The sequence below is a fragment of the Gordionus sp. m RMFG-2023 genome, chromosome 5 (assembly GCF_954871325.1).
Source record: "Gordionus sp. m RMFG-2023 chromosome 5, tfGorSpeb1-WG-v2, whole genome shotgun sequence".
NCBI lineage: Eukaryota > Metazoa > Nematomorpha > Gordioida > Chordodea > Parachordodidae > Gordionus > Gordionus sp. m RMFG-2023.
Genome location: NC_088779.1, coordinates 24787752 through 24809521, shown reverse-complemented (window position 1 = coordinate 24809521; position 21770 = coordinate 24787752). Strand labels below are relative to the sequence as shown.

Here is a 21770-nt window from a genome sequence, read left to right as displayed (position 1 = left end):
CCTACACATTATATTCATCCAAAAATTAGTGATGATAGATCGTTTTGACGAACCCAACCAAATAAATCTTTGTAAGAATAATAAGCCTCTGCTTCATCTTTTTAGTAATCATAGCCTAGCAGGTTCAAAATCCTCCTCTAAAAAACAGAAAAGGGATGTATATGGAATATATGACGACGGAGGCAACAATGATATCAACATCATCATGTACGAGTATAAATCCAACCCAGCAGAAAAAGTCATAGATAAATATGAAACGCAGCATAGAAATAAAAGAATCTTCTATTCAACTGGTTGGGCTCCTGGGATAAATTACGGTCAAAATGATTGGCCACAAGATCAAAAAAAATCGAGAGAAATGAGTGTTACAAAAATCAAGGACGACGATAAAGAACAGCCGAACCTTGGAAATCCCATATATTCGAGGTCAGGGTATCCAATTGATAAATCAATCCCAGTATTTCCCAATTTATTCTCTTCATCTCACTGGGGACCGGGCAGAAAAAGGAGAAGAAAAAGAAGTGATTCGTGTACATTTTACAATAAGAGATGTTTGTTTATGTCTAGGGGAGTTGTTTTAAAACCACTTAAAAATCATAAGCAATCGGATACACTACCGGGGAAGAGTGGGAAAAATAGCTTCAAAAGAAAAAATTTTGGTGATGGGGTATCAAATCTCACGTTCCTTGTGTCAATTTTTAAACAGTTGGCCAGACCAATATGAAAGTAAGCTGGGTGTTTAAACCGCATTTTAAATAGCTTAAAATGTAACAATTCAAATAATGCTTATTGTTATTATTATGCTTCAATTATTTAAATGTTGCCATGATTTCAAGCTAATATATTGCTACTAAAATTAATTGATAACACTTTTAAATAAAAAGAGGAGTTATGATTTTATATATGTAGTTCAGAGCCTCTTCTTGGCTCGCAATTAAAATCGAATGCAAGGAAGACCGGGACACGTTGTGTTCGGGGGACGTCAATCAACTCCAATTAAAATATAAGATATTACTATAAAAGAATGGGAATGTGTTTTTGGCATACTAAAAGTAACAATTTTTTTAAAAAAACTTAATCATTTAAATTATTTATCATGCCTGCAGCACTGTCATTTTATAAGTAAAGCTTTTATGATCTCAATGAATAAATTTTAGGAAAGTTTAAACCATATTTTATTCTGTTCAGAATTATAATGATTTTAGTATAACTCTTAATGGCATTTATAAAGTCAGAGGACGAGATCATAGTCATAAAAAGTTTAGTGCACCGCTATTTTAGCTCCATTTATATATATGATTTTATGCGGAAACTATTATAATAAAATATTTTACAAAAAGGATAGTAAAATCTATTTCGCTAATAATTATGAAAGTGCTTTTAGAAAGCTGTCTTTTAAGTTTGACTGAATTAAAATTTTTTTAGATAAATATATATACCAAAATCAAATTAATTATTAGAAATATATATATTTAAGAAGAAGAATATGGGAAATACCATTTCCCTGGATTTTCCCATCATAAAAAGTATATTTTGATCAAAAAGAAGAAATTAAAATTTAAAATATTTTAAATAATTAATGATTTGCAACCAGTGGCATTGATAGTTTTTTTACTTTTACTTGAAGCGAATGCATTTAATAAAAATTCCAAAATTAACAAAAAAAATATCGAAAACAATACATAATAAAAAAAAGATATATCTTAACTTTAGAGCATAAAATCTGCCACAATAGACTCCTAAAGGAAGGAGATGCCAGCATTGCCGCCCCGCCCCATTCTTTTCTCGCTTCTCACCTCCCCCCTCCATAATTGTCTCCAATCCCAATTATCCAAGGCAAACATGGATGAAAATTCATCAAAATAACATAGGTGTATCTTATGGGAGAGTACCATTCCTCACACTAGTAATTTGAGTAGTAAGCTACATCTTATATGAACGTATTAAGCAGAGTTGTTAAAGTAGCGCGCTATCTTTTTTGGTAGCTATAGCTAATAGCGACTACTTTTTTTGTAATTATTTAATTTTTTAGCGCGCTACTTTTTTTGAAAGTAGCTAAGTAGCGCGCTACTCAACTACTTTCAAAAAATATAATGAAGGTAAGTATAAACATGAAAATTTAAATATAATATAATAATTTAATATCATTAATTATAATTTTTATGATTTATTATTTAGAAATTGAAATATATTTTCAATTTGTAATTATATTTTCATTTGTATTATAAACCTAAATCACGTGTTAATAATTTAAAATTTCATCGCCTATGGATATACAAATCGTTGAAAGTGATTCAGACAATGATATTAATGAAATGGAAGATACCAGGGAAGAAAATGTTCTTAATAGCTATAATAATACAAACTTGCCATTCCTTAGATTTGAAATTTTTTTAAATAAATATAATCCAAAACTGGCTTCAAATTTATTTGTTCAAAATGTAACAAAAAATATTTCCCCAAATCAATCCATATAACCTCAAGAAACACCAAGGTAAGTTGCCATTTTTACATTCTTATATTTATTTTATAAGACTGTTCATGAGTTTTAAGTAAATGGAGAAACATCTAAATAATTTTGGTATAGGCGACTCTACATCCAAAAAGACTAATTCAATTCAAACCAAATTAATTAATAATGCGAATGACAATATTTCTCAAAATTGGCTGATAGTTATTGTTGATTTTATAATTTATACAGTTCAGCCAATGTCCTTAGTTGATAATCCATCATTTACCATGATGATTAAAAATCTATCGACTGGTACAACAATTTTAAGTCGCCAGACACTAATGAATAAAATAGCAGATAACTTTAAAGTGATGAAAGATGCTCTAATAGTAGAGTTATCAGAGATATCATATATATGTACCACGGCAGATAGTTGGACACATAACACAACGTAAAAACTTATAAAATGCAACAAATTACCATTAATATATTTTTTTATTATATAAATTTTTTTATAATCAAAACTAACTATATTTTAATATTTATAAATGTTGATTTTTATATATTTACTATACAATAACATTATAAACAATAAATAAAACAAATTTGTTTCTAAATTTTTTTATAAAAAGTAGCTTAAAAAGTAGCTAAAGCTTCTTTTAAAAAATAGTAGCTAATAGCGTGCTATTTTTTTTTACAAATAGCGATAGCGGTAGCGTGCTACTTTTAAAAGTAGCGATTAACAACTCTGGTAATATATTTCATTCGTTGCGATGATAGCACAAATTTTAATCCCGAAAAGACCATTTCAAACAGAAATTTGTTATAGGAAAATACAAATAAATATATATGACTTAAATAAAATAAAAAAGAGATAAATATAGATGGTGATTTATATTTTAAAACGATTTTTTACGTGAAAAAATTGTTATACGAAAAAAACAAATTTGGCACGAATATAGAAAATATTATAATACCACAAGGAAAAGAATATAAACGGGGAAAAAAATGCAAAAATATATAACCGGAAAAAGAAATCCTCGTTCTTTAAGATATTAAAAATTACGAAATTAATAAAAATAGGAGAAATAATTTCCTATAAATATATCCATGGAATAAAAGTCCTCAAATAATATATTTTAAAATTTTGAAAAAATCAATTCCGGAGAATTATTTTCTAAAATTATAATTGGGGATAATTTTTTCCAAGGAACTATTTTCCACTTACCCTTATTTTGGTTCAACCCAATTTAAATCTCATCTATAAAGGTTTTTCTTACTCCATCAAAAAAAAATTAATAAATCGGTTCAGATATTTAGAATTTTTATAAACAAAAGTTAAATTATATTGTGGTGTGGACTTTATTACTTTAAGCACAAAAATCTTCAGATTTTGCCCAAAAATTTGAGCAAAAATGTTTGAAGATCAATAAAACTGAAGGTTCTTTGTTCATAAAAATCACAAAAGATTATAACTTGTAAAAAAATTTTTACAAAAAAAAATTTTAAATTTTGGGCGAAATTTTGTAAAAATACCTGCATGAGCAGCTTGCGACCTGTGCTAGAATTAATAAAATAAATTTTGATTGTTTCAAAAATTATTGCATCATTTGTCCCGCAATCTCATCAAAACATTATCCATTTACTATCGTTATTTATATTAAAAAAAATAAATATTACCGATCTGTTGTCACTTTTCAAAAGGACGCTGCCCTTAGTTATGAAGGCATCAAACATTTCTTTCTATAAGATTTAACTAAGACGCCAATCGTAACAAATCAAACCTTATTGGATAAGATCACCGAGTTATGTAATAAGATTTTAAATTGGGACACTTCAGAATTAGTAAGGCTGCCTCTTTTTGGAGACAAGATTGCTGCTTTGAAAAAAAATGAATGATGATATCAGGCCATTTTTCAGTCGGAACTGTCTATAGAAGATTATTCTAAACTTATAGCTAATAGGATTAGTGCACAAGTGTCTTAACACCCTTCTTCCTCTTCAATTAAGTGTCGGAAAGTTCAGTGCTAGACAACGGCATATATTACACGCATTTTTGCTTAAAATATCATGATAACTCAACATCAACTCAAGATTGATTTCAGAAATACATTATCCTCTAATTAGGGTAATTGTCAGGTTAATCCCTTGGGCTCAATATTGTTTTGTATAGATATAAATGTTCATTGCCACTGCATTTATGGTATATTGATGATAAAGGTCATCTATGTTAATTCCGGAGAAGTCTTAAGGGCAATTTGCATCATGAAAGATTCTGCCGTCGATCCCCGCCTCGTACTGAAAATGTAAAACAGAGTATTGTAAAATTAATATGATTCCAAATAAAATTTTTGGGTTGAAAACACACTTTTAAAAAATGTATCATTATAAGGCTCTCCCATCGGAGAGGAATCCTATTAATATTTTCTTAGGCAATATGGACATATTCTTTAAAAAATTTAAAATTTATCCATCCTTGCCTCTCGGCTCACAGCAAGTTTTTTTTTAAATAAAGAATTCTACAACATCCCGAAATTCCTTTATTTTACGCAAGCCCATTATTTTTGGAGAAATGGCATCTAATGAGATACGAAACCAGAATAAAAAGTATTCTTAGAAATTATATAAACGTAGCTCACAGACATTATTTGGTATAAGCCAAAAAATTTAAGATTCCTTTGTTCATCTCAGTTCGCGATCTCATCGCAAGCCTCTTACAAACATAAATTAATTGTTCAACATCCATAAGTTCTTGAACCTTTTTTAAGTATGGCTAAGTTGGAATGGATATAGCTTGTCATAGGTAATATCGAATTTCAAAATTCTACAAGAAAGAAAGATTGAGATTTACCACTTGTGAAAAACTCCGTTGATTACCTCATTTCGAACTTTTCACCTTTGGCTAGATCCGCATTTAATGAACTAATTAAGGATCGAGGATATATATAGATTCTTAAAGATCATCTCATCTAAAAATCTTAAATTTGAATTGAATAATCAAGGGATCAGCTATGCTATATGTAAAAGGCTTAATACCTCTTTTCATTACCATATAGATTGCAAATGCCAAACTGACGATTGCTTAGAATCGCATCTATTGTAACCACAATTCAGTTCGGCAAACCCGACATGCTAAATACAATAAAATGTTATCTTTCGTACTGAGATCAGTAGGCTTTCCCAGTATATTAGAACCTTCTAATATATTTCCCAACAGTAGACGTTCTGATTGGGATTACATGAACTCCCTATCTAACTCAACTTCAAAATTTAAAAAATAGCCAAATATTCCGCGAATTTATCTGGATATATTTTCATACCAATAATGTTCCACCCTAACAACACATGGCTACTTGGCAAAAAAACATTTTTAAATATGTTGGTCGCCAAATCACAAAAATGGGTGAGCTTGGTGAAGGCTTTTATTTAAGACAAAGAATAGCAATAGCTATCCTTAAAGCAAATTACGTTAGGTTTAGAATTCTCTCTTTTTTTTAACTTTTCTAATATTCAATAATAGAATTTATTTTTTAAAAAAATATATTATATTTGGATTTAATATTGTATATTGATATTATATGTCAAATTGACTATTTCTATTATATAATATATTAGTATTATATGATTTCCTATGCATGATTATGTTTGAATAAAGTAGGGGAGATCAGGGCTATACGGTAGATAGGTGTTTTGCTCATTTATGATAAAATATTAATTTTATTTTAGAGGATAAAACTAATTATATCATAGGATAGCCACATCATTAGACTACAAAATAAATAAAAAATATGGGAGCGTTTTTATACCGTGGGGGCTATTTAGGGTTAAGTAAAAGTAGTACTTCACACTATACCAACTACCCTGGGTTAGATGGTAATTTGAGGATAAGATAAAAAAAATAATAAAATTTAACAAAAAAAACACAAAATTCTAAATTTTTATTGTTATAATGAACACACATTATTTACAAATTATAAATATTTTAAAAAGAAAAATCTTCACGATATGAGCACACGTAAATTGATTCTTAGCATAACTTGAATGGGCTCATTCGAGACATTTGGTACATTTTATCAAGTATTTTTTTTAACTATGGTAAAATTTTACCGCACATTCCATAATTCCAATTTTATTTTTTTTATCGTTTTTTTCTATACAATTTAATGACTTTTTATTTGCCATTTTACCCCCCTAACGTTTAGCCCCGGGGGTAGTAAGTTGGCCGCGAAAGCTGAAGGAAAAAGACTTGATGACATAACACTCGTTCCATCCAAAAAAAAGAAGAAAATTTTCTTGGGATTATACATGTATTTGCTGCTAGCGACTCCCTTACGGAATGCATTATCCAAACGGAGGCATAATAATTTAATAAATATTCCCTTTTAACCAATATTATTATTATACCTTTGGGAACGATTACTTTTGAGAACTTTGACACTTGAACCTATTAAATTTTTTAAATTTTTAGGTCGTAAAATCTCATTAAAAACTGGTGATCCTAATGAGTGTTTTTATCTAAAAAGAACAAATTTCAATTGCTATATGCAAATCGAATTTAGTCTCTATTAATTCCATGTCTTCCCTGACCTATAACAAATTTATTATATTTTTATTCCTTTTTAATGTTCTTATTATTTTGTCTTTTTTGAAATTTTTTAACGTTTGTTTTTCAATATTTTCTTAATTATACGCATGCTTTTTGATGTACTTTTTTTTAAAAAAAATAGTAATAAAGATATTTCCAGTTTAAAAAAAAAATAGCAATAATGAACGAAGGCTGGAATGTTTTTTTCGTTCAAATAAATTTATTTATATTTTATGTTTTTTTAAATGAAGACAATACCAACCAGAGCCAGACAAGACGTTAAGAGTATTTTATTTACCAAATAAAATTTTTAATACATATTTATTCTTATGCATTATATTTTTTGAAAGCGATAGGGTAATATATAAATGTGGAGAGAGCGCAGAAATATCGAAATATAAATAAAATTATTACTTTCTCTTTGTTTCGTTGTTAGATGATATATAATAATTTAGTAAACTTTTTTTCTGAGAGCCTGATTCTACTATACCAGGTGATACTGATAAGATATCTAATAAAGAGTATTTTGAATTATTACATTAACCTATTAGAACATTATATAATATTAATATTGTGATTTCTGATACTTTCACCTAATTTTAAATAAGGTTTTTAGTTTTCATTTTCGTTTTATAATTTTCAAACTTTTATTTTTTTTAAAAATATATCCTAATATCGTGATGTAAACTTTCAAAAAAAAGAATTTTGTAATATCCGATTATCAAAAAATATGGCAAATAACCTAAATAAAACCTTAACCTTAACCGTAAAACGAATTTGATTTTAACATTTTATATTAAATATTTCAGTCATTATTTGAAATCCACCTAATAAAAATATTATATTACTAAACATTCAGTAATGTATTTTAAAAAAATCTCTAAGGCCATATTCTAACAGGTAAATTATGCGCAATTATATTCGAATCACCTCTTTTCGAGCTAAAGTGGGTTTCTTGCGAAATAATGTGGGCAATTATTTTACTTTGTAATTTTTGTTATACTTTACAAGTTTTTTTCCACACTTTTGAGTAAAAGCAGATGTACTGAGATTTTTACATGCACAAACATTTTTGATCACACCACCCCCCCCCACCCCCTTCCTCCCTTGCAAAATAATTCTGATTCTTTAGAATTCGCTGGAAAAGAGAAAATCTCAAAACTATTTTCACTTAATATTTGTGTTTTCAACAACCTACTTAATAGGAAAAAGGTAAGAATCTTATTTCAAACTTATCAGCCAAAAGAGCCCTAAACCACAATTTGGAGGACCTTTACGATCAAACAATGGATAAACTTTGAAATTATATGCTATACAATTTTAAATTATTTAAAGAACTGGCAATCATCTGAGGAGGATAAACTACTATTATTAATAATATTGAGATAAACTTAATTTTCTAACCTCTCCTTTTTGAGCAACGGCGTCCATTTCGACCTCCCTAGCGTTCTCCAAAAACTTGGTAATAACCACGGGATGTTGCAAAGAAACCCGTGAAGCCTCAGCCACGAAAAATTTCAATTGTTTCTCATTGTAAGCCACGTTCATGGCCGATCCGCTAAGCACGAAAGAGGGCCTGAGTAAGACGGGGTACCCTACTTTTTGAGCGAACGATATGGCTTCGTCCTTGTTTTAAAAGGTGTTTGTATTTTAAAAAAATTTCAAAATTAGCGCTTTATTTTAAATTCAATATAAATTTATAAAGGAAAATGTTGTATATTCATTAAAATGATATTCCTTTGTTGTCTACACTGGTTAACTTAGACCTTTTCTGGGGAAAAAAAAATTCCCGTGAGCACTGCTGTGTTTCATATTGTTTACTAATTTTGAAATGAATTAATTAACCTTTTTTTTCTAAACGCAAATCAAAAGTAGGAAAAATGTCAAATAAAAACGAAATATTTGTTATATTTATAGCATTTAACCTTGTATTATCAGGGTAAGAAATGACACAAGTAAAATTTAAAAAAATTATACACTTTAAATTAAGAGGTAAAATAACATATAATGGTCATTTTTTTACCAGTGATGAGATAGCTTTCCAGGGTGGTTGTAGGATTTCCAATTCATCCATAATTCTCGAGAAAATAGATCTAAAGATTTTTAAAAAAAATTATTATTAAATCAACAGAGCATCGTTTTTTTTTGAAATAAATATACAAAATAATTAATATTTAAGGAGTTTGTTTATTTCTAAGATTAGATTTTCAAATCTAAATTAATATTTTTTTAAAAAAAATAAAAGGGACGAAAATATTTCCCAATCGATTCCCATTCTCGTATTTCCATCTTTTGGTATTTCGGAGAGGGTTCAAAAGTTCGTTCGCCTTTTATTTTCACTATATTAAACTAAATGTGAATAAATCTCAGGGAAAAAAATAGAGAAATAAAAAATATAACCATATCTCAAAAAAAAAATCAATTTTTGAGTATATTAAATTAGGCAATTATTTTTTAAAAGAAAATTAACCTTTGTTCTGCGAAATATATCTGGCGAGGATCGGTCCCAAACACTTTAACTCCCTTTTCGTACAATGGCAAAGCCAAATTATTGGGTATCTGGCCGCCTACACTAACTATGACCCCCTGGTTGTTTTCACGCTCGTAAATGTCCAAAATCCTTTCCAGGCTTATTTCCTCGAAATACAATCTATCGCATTCGTCAAAATCTTGAATTCAAACAACATAATTTATTTATTTTTTCTTTTAAATAGAGTAACATGTAAAGATAGCGAACATAGCGCTCAAAATTTGACGCGAATCATCGATATCACGGATTATGTTTTTTTAAAAAACATTATTTTATCAAAATTATAACTGCACCGATAATATTGAACAGGCGCCGATATTGACCTTTTGAAGAAAATTTAAATGTATTTTAGTGGTTCAGGCAGGTCAGATCAATATTTGATATTTTTATGCTAATCGCGGTCTGAACCCGAATAATGAGGTTGTCACATGTCATAATATCCAGCTATTAATATATAATTACGATATAAATCGTTCATATTGAGAAATTTTTCCGACCAAGTGGCATGCAGCAATATTTTTATTAATATGTGACCATTTTTTTTCTTACATGCATGATGAAAATAGATAAAAAAAATTCAAATCTAAGGTAGGGTACAAGTCGAACTGCTGTCAAAATTTAAAACACTGATAAAATAATTCGAGGTGACTTACCAGTACTAACGGTTTCTGGATTGTGATTAACTACCAATGATTTGTATCCCAACTTCCTCAAATTTCTCATGCAAGAAACGGCGCACCAGTCGAATTCCACGCTGCTACCTATGTGATAAGGCCCGCATCCCAATACCATTATGCCCTTATCGTCAAAATGGAGATCGTGTTCCTAACATAGAGAATAAATGAGAAGATTATAATATATATATAGATTGAACGGAATATGTAATATTGCAAAGCTTTCTTTTCAAGCTATACTATAGTAAGTAATTTTAGAATGAAGCAAAACTATTATTTTTCTAAGCTTGCATATAAATATAATCTCATGATCTTCCTATTGATTGTATTTTAATCTAAGGAGTTAACTCTATGAGTTTGGAATTAGACTGTAATATTAATGTTAATTGAGAGTTAAAACTATCAGATATCCTTAATGTATATCAGTTCATACCCTGTGTTTTACAATGAGTTTGACTTCATTTTGGAGTCAGGTGCTTAACTTAAAAAAGACTAAGCATCATACCAAGAAATAAAATTGATGATGCTAAAGTAGATATAAATTCTCGTCTGAGCCTAAATAATAAAATCAAATTTGATAAGTGTCGGATCATAGATAATTCACTTTTAAATTTTCTTAAATGTAGTCATTTTAAGATGGTCACATTAAAGAGGTGATAATTATAATGTTGTCACAATGGACACTTTTAGAGATTTCACGTGTACCTCACAACTCAACTTTTAACAGAAAAAATTAATTTTTCATTTTCTCCCATTTACCCCCCCCCCTTCCTCCCCATTTTTTTGTCAAATTTTTAGAGGAAATTTTTAAAAAAAGTGTGGGAAAAGACCTAGTCTACCCAATGTTTTTTTAAAAAAAAGGTCAATTTTTATGTTTCTGACTTAAGTCCAGCGTCGCATGGGTTCAAGCAACACTCTGAAAGTCTATCATATATATATTAGAACATAAACAAACCATAGCGTTGTAAGTCATGTACAGGTAATTAGTTTGGGAAGGATATTCTGCAGCCATTGTATCAATTTGTTTAACGAATGGTTCTATATCCAATTTTTTCCTCAATTGTCTAACCTTATCCTCGTCTGATTTCAATAATTTAGCCAAGTGGGAATCGGAAAAGCCGTACTCTTTCGCTAAACGCAGGATTTCTTGACTTAGATTATCACTTGGGTGGGAGGGGGGTCATTATTATACCAAAATATTATTATAATTAAAAGAGATTAATAACATTTTTATAATAATATAAAACTGAGAGCTAATTATATTAAACATAGGCAACAGACATTCCTGCGATGCGGTAATATCCATGCCAAATTTTTGCACATACAGGGGACTCAAGTTTATGAAAAGGAGGCCCATAAAATGAATTAATTTTAACCGGGAGGGTCGATAAAATCGGATTTCGTGCAATAAACAGGAGCTTATGCAGGGAGCATGATGCAAGATCGTCATTTAAATTGAAAAAGGGTAAGTAGTTATAATGACGGTATCGCATTTGAATAAAGAAGAGGTAGAGGTGGGGGTAGTTTTGATTGATTTAGTAGGAGGAAGACGATAATACCTAATCTTCGAATGGGGGAGGGGGGAGGCAAAATGGTCATTGGCTAGGTGGGGTTTAGAAATCTCTGGAAATCTAATCAATTTACCTCAATTCATTGATGCTGAATGGATGATTCATATACTAATAAATAGGGCTGTGCCGATCAATAAATTTTTCATCGATTTCCCAATATTACTATATATCCAATCCGATAACCTATATCGATATTTATATTGATTTTCATTTATCATCTATCTTTGAAGCATTGTCGTTTATTTAAAAACCAACTAATTTTCACGAAAGATTAAATGTATTTTGTTTTTTCATTCTCCAAAAGTTAATCATCTTATTTAAAATGTGGGTATTTATAGCTGAATGCGGTGTTGCTAAAAAAAACTTGATTTAGCCGATTTATAAAAAAAAATCAAAGAACCAAAATAATATTCCCAAGCTCGAAATTTCGCCAATAGATATCCAAATCTGTGAGCAAAATGTTCAAACTTGGGTAATTTTAATTTGACCAAGATCTTGAATTAACCGTTTTCAAATAATCGGCTAAATAGAATCTAGCTGAATATGATTCGTTAGATACGTTTAAACCCTTTTTTCTTGCTGCAGATAATATATAAGCTACGTGATCTTTTAAAATAATTCGAATTTTTGTTTTCAAGCATTACAAATAAATTGAATATGGGTTCCTTTTATTAATTTTAATAAATTATTATGAAATTATGTATAAAACAAATTATATTATATAATTATATATTTAATCATAAAATAACCAAAAATTATAAAAAAATATCGGATCGGTTTCTTGAGAAATATTGGACCAATCTGATATTTTTTAAAAATTTTATATATTAGCCCTCCCCCCATCCCTATCCGATATTTAATATCGGAACAGCCCTATTATTAATATATAATACTATCAGCCTTAGAATTTGTATACACAGGCAATTTCAGATTAAATACTACACCCATTTTACTAAATAAATCCCGTCCGCTCAGCCCCAAAGTCAAAAAATTCATGATTACGATGATTTACAAAATATTTCATACATATTAAATTTGGATATCATGGTTTGTAAGTCGACTATGTTCTTCATTTTTCCCAAAAACCACGGATCTATATCGGTCCCTTTATAAATTTCGTCTACAGTCATACCCTCCTTCAGTGCCTATAATAATATCATTAAAATATTTTATCCTCCAAATTTTTTAAAATATTTTTTAAAAAACATGGTAATATTATTGCTCTTTTTCTATATTTTTCAAGTTATCCACAGATTTTAAAAATGGATTATAAAATTAGTGCTTTTAAATAATTTTATTTATTGAATCTAAATCAATTTATATTAAATATATTCGTCAAAGTTAATTTTTTATCATCTGAGCTAATAAACATATTCTATATATATATTAAATAAATATATACAAAATGTTTCCAGGATAATTCATAAAATTCCTGGGAATAAATAGAATGTTCCCATGGGAATTTTCCACTTAATAACATTTACATCGTTTTCAACTATAAAAAAGCAAATATATTTACTTTAGCAATTATATACAATCTATTATGAGAGGGCGTTTTTATCTCCTTCATCTCCACTTTCATATCCGAGTCGGTTTTGGTTAGGGGAACGAAGGGGGTCAAGCCCATCACAGATGGGTGAGTCATTCTAAGCGCTTTTTGAAAACTTTCTTCGAATGTTCTGCCTATCGCCATCACCTATTCCAATGTTATATTTATGATGAGAAATCATATGCTATATGCTTATATAGCTTAATTTGGATCAAAGTTTGACTCAAATCAGAAAAGTGCTAAACTTTTCTCAGAATCCTTATAATAATAATTTTAAAAAATCGTTTAGCCGGATGGTTCTATTTAGATCGCACTGTTAGGTTAAAACAGGACTAACAATAAGTGGTCCTAAAGCTTCCAATAAAATTTATGGGGAAAAACCACAACTAACAGAGCCCCCCCCCTTAGCGAAATCCTGGCTATACCTATGTACCAATCTTATTGATTAACTCTTAACTCTTTCCTACTAGGTGAAGAAACATTTTAATAATTAACCTCTCCAACACTTTTCATACTGCTCCCAATTTCTTTGGATATTCCGTGGAATCTATCTAAATCCCATCGAGGTATCTTAGTCACTACATAATCCAAACTGGGTTCGAAGCAGGCCGAAGTAACGCCAGTTGTTGTGTTTTTAAGTTCGGGAAGAGTGAAACCTGTATTTGTATTACGTGTTAAAATATAATTTTAGGATTCTTATTAAATTTGAAAGTAATGTTTCATTGGTATTTGCCGAGGAAGAGCAAAAATGCGCCAAGCTAAAATAATTCTTTTTAAGGAAACGCTTTTTGGAGGGGGGGGGGGGGGTTTGTGTTAAATTTATTGTGGTAACTGTTATGTATATCGTTTTTTATGTAAAGTGTAGTCATTTTTATGATAAATTGCAAAGTCATTTTTTGTTTGTGAAGAATGTTTTTTTATTTTTTTTTGCGCAGTCATTCTTTTAATATATTTTTATTAAAAAGGTTTAATATAAAAATTGCTATTTTTAGATTAATTATATTATTAATCAATTTATATTTATTTTGCAGTAGATATATATAGATAAAAAACTAAATAAAGGACAGTTGTCATTTTTCCAGATTTTCTTCATCATATTGTTGTCTATTTTTTTAGAAATTTATTTTTTTGGTTTCGTTTAAAAATTATATTTTGTTCAAAAGAAAAGAAGAAGGAAAAAATTATTACAAGTAAGAAAAAAATTATATATTTAATTTGAAAAATAAAAAAGTATTGTAAAAGGCGTTAAGCTTAAAAGTGCAGTGAGAGAAAAGGGAAAAATAAAGAATAGATAATAAGTTAGAAAGTAACAATAAAAATTTCGGTATGATTAAATACTGCATTGCTAAAAAGCAATTAATCCTAACTAATAAGAAAAAATTCATATTATCTTATTTTAAATAAAAAATAAAGATTAAATATTAATATATAAATCTAGCTTATTACAACTCAAATGTTATTTTCCGATTTTAAAATTTAATAAATATATCTCCAAAAGAGGGCGTTAAAAGCATAAATATGAAAATATTATATTGGTGTCAAATACGTGTATTGAAAAATAAAAGTTATTTATAATTTTAAAGATAAACACTTAATTTGGATATAAAATTTGTAATGATAATTGAAAGGTTTAAATTTTAAGCAAATTAAATGACAATTATATGAAATAATTATTGATGGTATATAAATTTTAGTAGTATAAATAGTGAAATCGAAAATGTAATAAATCAAGAAAAAGAAAAGAAAAGAAAAGAAAAGAAAAGAAAAGAAAAGAAAAAGTTTTATAATTTTTACTTTATATTTTGATTTTATATTTTTCGTTTCAGTTTTATATATGTTATTTTAGAATAATTTTGATTAACTATAAATAAATTAAAATTTGTCACCTTCAATTCTTGATTTTCATAATTAGTAATTGAAATAAACAATTAGAAAACACGAATGATTATTAATTAGTGCCTTTTTAATATTTGGGTGTAGATACATGTGGAAAACCTAGAAATTATAAAAAAAATGACAGGTTTCTTTGATATTTAATTTGAGTATAAGTTTAGAATTTAAAAATAATCGTAAACCTGTACGGCACAACGTTATTGATCGAAATCTTATAATTTTTGTTTTCAATGCTTATATGTAAAACATTATCCTATAAAATATTTTCAAAATATGTGATTTGACCGATTGCCGACTCAAAGCCGGCCTATGACTAAATACTCCATTACTGGTGATATCCATTTATAAGTCGCAATAATTACGTGTAAACATTATCCCAAATAATATTTCAAAAAATGATTTGACTGATATACTGCACTGCTGGCATTATCCATGGAGAAATCTTCACTTTTGTTTTATAAGAGTATATTTACATAAATATTTTTGGGATAATGTTTTACACGTAATCATAAATATAAAACAAAAATGAACATTTTTCAATTGATATCATTAGTCATTTGGTCAAACGAATATTTAGTATGCGGTAGGTTATGAGTTCGGCATTCGATCAAATCGGAATATTTTTTAAATATTTTTTGGAATAACGCTTAACACGTAAATATATGGGTATAAAACAAAAATGAAGATTATTTTATGGATAACGCCAGCAATGCATGTTTAGTTATTGGGTCGGTAATCGGTTTTCAGACAAATTACAATATTTTTAAACCAATTTTTGGGAAAATATTTTACATGTAATCATAGATATAAAATATAACATTTTTCAATTGATATCACTAGTCAATTTGGTCAATCGTATATTTAGTAAGCCGTCGGCTTTGAGTTCGGCAATCGGTCAAATCACAATATTTTTAAAATATTTATTAGAATAATGCTTAACACGTAAATATATGTGTATAAAATAAAAATAAAGATTTTTGATAATACTACAATGCAGTATTTAGCCAGATTGGTTATAAGTCGATTGTCGGTCAAATCACAATATTTTTAAAATATATTTTGGGATAATGTTTTTCACGTAATTATAGAGATATAAAACAAAAATGAACATTTTCAATTGATATTACTAGTAATTTTCGTCGATCGAATATTAAGTAAGCGGTCGGTTTTGATTTCGGCAATTGGTCAAATCACAATATTTTTTTAATATATTTTGGAATAATGCTTAACTCATAAATATATGAGTTTAAAAAAATGAAGATTTTTCCATTAATAAAGAGCCAGCTTATACATTGGATCGGTTATGAGTCGGTTATCGGTAAAATCACAATATTTTTAAAATATGTGGGACAATGTTTTACACTTAATTGTAGCCACATTTAACAATGAATATTTTTTTAACGGATATCACCAGCGATGCCATCGGCCATTTTGAGTAGGCTTAAACGGTTTACTAATATATTTTTATAATTATGCATTTAACGTCCTCTTTTGGATATATATTTATTAAATTATAAAATTTTATTAAATATATTTTTTCCCTTTTATTAAATAAAAATAGATTTTTATATTAATGAATATTTAAAATATTTTATTAATAAAAAATTGATTTAAAAAAATATTTCTACCAATTTAGTGGTTTCTACACTATTTTATTCTTTATATATAATATATACTGATTATAAACTCACATAGTTAAAATTAAATAAGCCTACCGTTGTGATTGGTAGGAGAAATTAAAAGGTTATTTCAGTTGTGAATTTTTTTATATTCAATTGAATTAATTTATAATTTAAGAAACGTCTATATAATTTGTTTATATATATTTTGAATAATGATTTAAAGTTCATAAAATTGTAATTTGAATAAGGGGAATCAGACGATATTTACTATGTAATTTATAATTTTTTATAATCCGACAAGGTCAATTATGCAATTTAGAAAATTTGTATAAATAGACAGTTTTATAATATAATGATCCTTTTTTTTAGTTTTTAAAATTTTGAAAAAATTAAATAAAGCAACTTTTTATTTTTTCCTGTTGGTTTATTTTAATAAATTGTAAATTTTGAAATCTTATAAATTTACCTCAGCCTCCCATACTACAACTTTGAAAAGTTTCAGAAAAATCGAAAAATATTGTAAGGATTTTTCTCAGAATAAAAAAAACTTTTTTTGTTAAATTGTAAATAAAAGAAGCGAATAAATATGTATATATACAAATATAATATTCTTATAATACGAAAAAATTATTATCTTATATCATATATCGTGGCAGAACATTAAAATAAACATTTATATAACAAAGCTCATCTATGTCTTTTAAATTGGTATTTTAACTCTTTTTGTTTTTAATTAAATAAACATATTATATCAAAATATATACAAGACATATTATAGACATAATTAAATAAAAAAAATTTATAATAAAATGTAGAAATTTCTAAAAAAATATGAAACAAAATTATAAGTAAGGGATAGTAAAATAAAAATAATATACGCCACCCCACGAAAAAAAAAGTAAATAATATTTTTTTTTCTTTCATCAAGGCAGGGCAGGGGAGAAAGAAAAGGAATAATATAAATATAGATTTTATAAAAATCGTCTTTTTTTATGTAATATAACAATAAAATATTTTTCCTTGTGCCATCTCATACTTGTGTTAATATGTTATATTTTATATAAGATCTTTAAAACAAGTATGCAAAAGTTAGATATCATGTTTTATTTATATTTTTTAACTAATAATATAATAATAATACTTTATCTTCCTTTATTTTTCCGTCTGACTGGCATCAGAAAATTTGATTTTTTAGATTATTATTTTTATTTGTTATAATAAAATATCTCTAATATAAATAATGACCAAAGAGGGTATAAATTAAAATGTCAAAATAAAGGATTTAAAAAGAGAATGTCTAAAAAGGCGAATAGTATAAAAATAAAATAAGGCATATATATAATGAATGAAAATGGATAAGGTTAAGAGATTTAATTAAAAAAGAGAATGATTTTATTTTTTAATAATAATCGTATCTCAGCAGGTCTGCTATATATTAAAAAGTTATGATTAAGAATTCTTATATATAAATAATTTTATAACATTTTTATTTTTGTATATAAAATCGCCCGGGAGTCGACTAAGCAAGCCGACTAATTGAGCCGATTAATTGAGCTGACTAATGTGGCTTATTTAGCCGACTTGAGTCAGTCGTTGCTCGAGTCGCAGCTAAATCGACTCGGTTTTAACAACACTAGTTTATTCATTATATTATAAATCACGGAAATAATAATAATAAGAATCCTGATGACTGCTCCAACTTGTGGTTTACTTATTTTAAAAAAAATATTATATAATAAAATTGTGATTAATTATGATGAATTGCTTTAAGCAATGCGGTATTTAGTCGTACCCACAATAAATACTAGAAGTAATTTTTTTTTAATGAAGGTCAGGATCGGTTTAAACCGTTCCACATTCTGTTTTCCAAAAAGTGGTCGAATGAATTCAGTTCGAATTTGTAAACCAAATGAAAGCTAATAATTTGTTGTTAAAATTTATTGTAGAAATATAAATAAAAAAAATAAGGGCCCGGCAGGGTTAATAAACATTTCATTAGGTTCGGGTTTAAAAATTTATGAAAAATTTTGGATCAGACTTAGAGAGTCGAATTCGGGCAGAGTAGTTTCTGCTAAAGCAAAAATGAATGAATATATAATAAGGAGAATAAACAAATTACCTAGAGCTAATTTGGTAGCTATGAACGCAAGCGGATAACCGGTAGCTTTGGAAGCTAACGCGGAGCTACGTGACAAACGCGCGTTTACTTCCACTATATAATAGTCAACTTTCGAGGATCCGCCCTTACCATTATATAAAGGAATAAATAATACTTTTTTGTAAATAAAATTTATTAACTCAAGAAAATTTTTCGCCAGGTTCGGTTAGGGTTAAAAAATCAAATCAAAATCGTGAACCAGGTTCGGTTTAAGACGAGTTCGGCAAAAATAGGTTCGGTTCTTCTTTCGGATTCAAAATCGTCAATTATAGAAAATGTCAAACAAAAAATTAAATTCTAATTATCATTTACCTTTAGAAAATAAAAAATTTTAAAAAAAAAACTTTTTATGGGTATGGCTCAAAGCCCAATCAAAATTTTGGAGAGCCCTCTCAATTTTCAAAATACAATGGAAGCAAAAAAATTTATTGGTTTACAAAAAATGACCTTCAAATATTCCGCCTTTTTTTTAAAACTCTTGTTTCGCGCATTAGTATGTATATTTAATAATATAATTATGACAATAAAATATAATAATAAAATATTTCGTCCTATCTTAATAAAGCGATATTACACCACATAAAGTACAAACCGGGCGTAATTTTTGGATTTATTCAAATAAAATAATTAACACACTCGCCTTTATAAATAAAAATCCTTATTTTAAAAAAAACCTCTAAATCTTTAGGTGGGTTGGGATTTAGTGCGTATTGTATATTGCATTCACCAACTATCTTCAAATGGTTGATGACCTTAATGGCCGTTTCGCGCAAAACGTGATACTCTTCGTTTGAAAGAGTTTGACTCGGTGATACCTATTTATTTAATAGAAATCAGATATCTGCAGGCTCAGAACCCAGCCTGGGTTAAAAAAAATGGTATGATCTTAAAAATCAAGGCTGGGCTATTTAAAAAATAATGATAATAAATTTAAATTATATCAATTAATATGTTAGAATATGTTGGAATATCATATCCCCCGTCGTTTAATCGTTTAATACTAGTGTTTTAAATTTCCGTTAAAAACAATTTGTAAAATAATTTATAATGAACAAATTTTAAAAATATTCGGAGGCGTCGTAAAATGATCATAAAAATCCGGGCCGGGGCAGAATAAACTATATAATATTCTGGGGTAGGCTTAAGGCCCTAATATTTCGACCTCTGTGGGTCTTCGATACAAAAAAGTATTCAAAATAGTCCAACCTGTCTGATTTAAGCATTATTGGTTAGGTTCAAAATAAAGTTTTCAATAATAATTTAATAATTATATAAAAATTGTTTGAAGGGTGTGCGGATTAATAATGTATTAATTTACTTATACTTTATTGTAACATTTAAACAAAAAAAAAGAATTAAAATTAAAATTACTACAACAGAATCGCCAGTGTGCACTCCTAGCGGATCCAAATTTTCCATGTTACACACTGTAATGCAATTTCCGGCAATATCTCTGACAACCTCATATTCGATTTCTTTCCAACCCAAAAGAGATTTTTCTACGAGTACCTTAAAAATATGGCAATATATCTCTAAATATAGTAGGCGATGTATGTATATATATATATTATATATTAAGGATTTTTAAAAAAATTATTTAGGCATAACAAAGTGAATTTATGATGAAGTTAAAACAACAAAAATGATGGGTAGATTTTTGATTTTTTTTTACGATTTAGATGTGCTCGAAGAAAGGTTTAGCTCAGATATGATATATTCTAAGATCTCAAAAATAAATAAATAAATTCAGGCAACGCCGTTGTACGTATTTACATGTGAATATTTATTTATTTTTAAAACATTATAAAAATTGCGTGAATTTAAGTTTAACGACATTTTTACCATAATTGGTTATGGTGAGTAAAATATTATTTTAAATTAAAAATAAAAAAAATCTTTTATGAAGATTCAGAATAAATATAATTGCAAAGGTCAATAAAAAAAATTAGTCATATTAAATCATTGCAGGCGCTTATGCCGAATTTATCATGGGTGGCGTTATTTTAAAAAAAAATTCTAAGAGTTATTCAAGAGTCTCAGATAGGACTAGCCTTACTGACTCTCTGTAAAATAAATGTATCGAAAAAGAATTTTGTAAAAAAAAATATATATAAATATTTTAAGCATTTAAAATTTGATATATAAAAATTATTTTTTAATATAAAAAAAAAACAAATGTTAGAAATATAGATTTAATGCACAAAAATATACTTAAAGAATTATTGCATGTTTATAAACTTACAAAATAATCGTGAAAAAAAATGGGAAAAAATATAATCGAGAAGCATTATTATAAATTTATAATGTGATATTCCATCTTCTAATTGACCTAATTTTTCATCAATGCTTGGTGTAAACTCCCTAGAAGGGCTAACCCATTCAATCTATTTTCAGAGATAGTACTTCTTAGGTATGTTTTTATTATTCTTAAAGAAGAAATGTTCTTACATTGTAATAATGGCTAGTTGCCAAAATATACAATAATTTTAATATGTTAAGAAAATTTTCTAAGTTGTGTTTTAGATTACGCAAAGCATCTATAACATTTAGTAAAATTTTACCAACTGTAGTTAACCTTTTATATCATAGTTTGTGTTAGTAATGTTCATGTGATACTTTAATATCCTCACAATAAACATTATTTAATTTTTTCTCAGCAAGATTAGGAAATGGATTTGGAAGGATTCCGTGACAATAATATTCGCAGATTTGTAAGTACTGCCGATAAATGTCCTG

At 27.6% G+C, this 21770-nt stretch overlaps 1 protein-coding gene across 1 annotated transcript in view; it reads right to left on the bottom strand.

The window, feature by feature from the left end:
* The window catches only part of LOC135930436 (carbamoyl-phosphate synthase [ammonia], mitochondrial-like), a 49898-nt gene that overhangs the window by 7658 nt on the left and 20470 nt on the right, over nucleotides 1-21770 (bottom strand). Inside the window, exons 12-22 of the mRNA XM_065467232.1 lie at nucleotides 20406-20543; nucleotides 19709-19849; nucleotides 18996-19119; nucleotides 13857-14017; nucleotides 13332-13508; nucleotides 12839-12957; nucleotides 11197-11404; nucleotides 10221-10392; nucleotides 9508-9706; nucleotides 9061-9130; nucleotides 8442-8663 (exon numbers count right to left, since the gene is read on the bottom strand). Of these exons, the coding sequence (XP_065323304.1) occupies nucleotides 8442-8663; nucleotides 9061-9130; nucleotides 9508-9706; nucleotides 10221-10392; nucleotides 11197-11404; nucleotides 12839-12957; nucleotides 13332-13508; nucleotides 13857-14017; nucleotides 18996-19119; nucleotides 19709-19849; nucleotides 20406-20543 (1731 nt within the window). The remainder of the gene's footprint in view (nucleotides 1-8441; nucleotides 8664-9060; nucleotides 9131-9507; nucleotides 9707-10220; nucleotides 10393-11196; nucleotides 11405-12838; nucleotides 12958-13331; nucleotides 13509-13856; nucleotides 14018-18995; nucleotides 19120-19708; nucleotides 19850-20405; nucleotides 20544-21770) is intronic.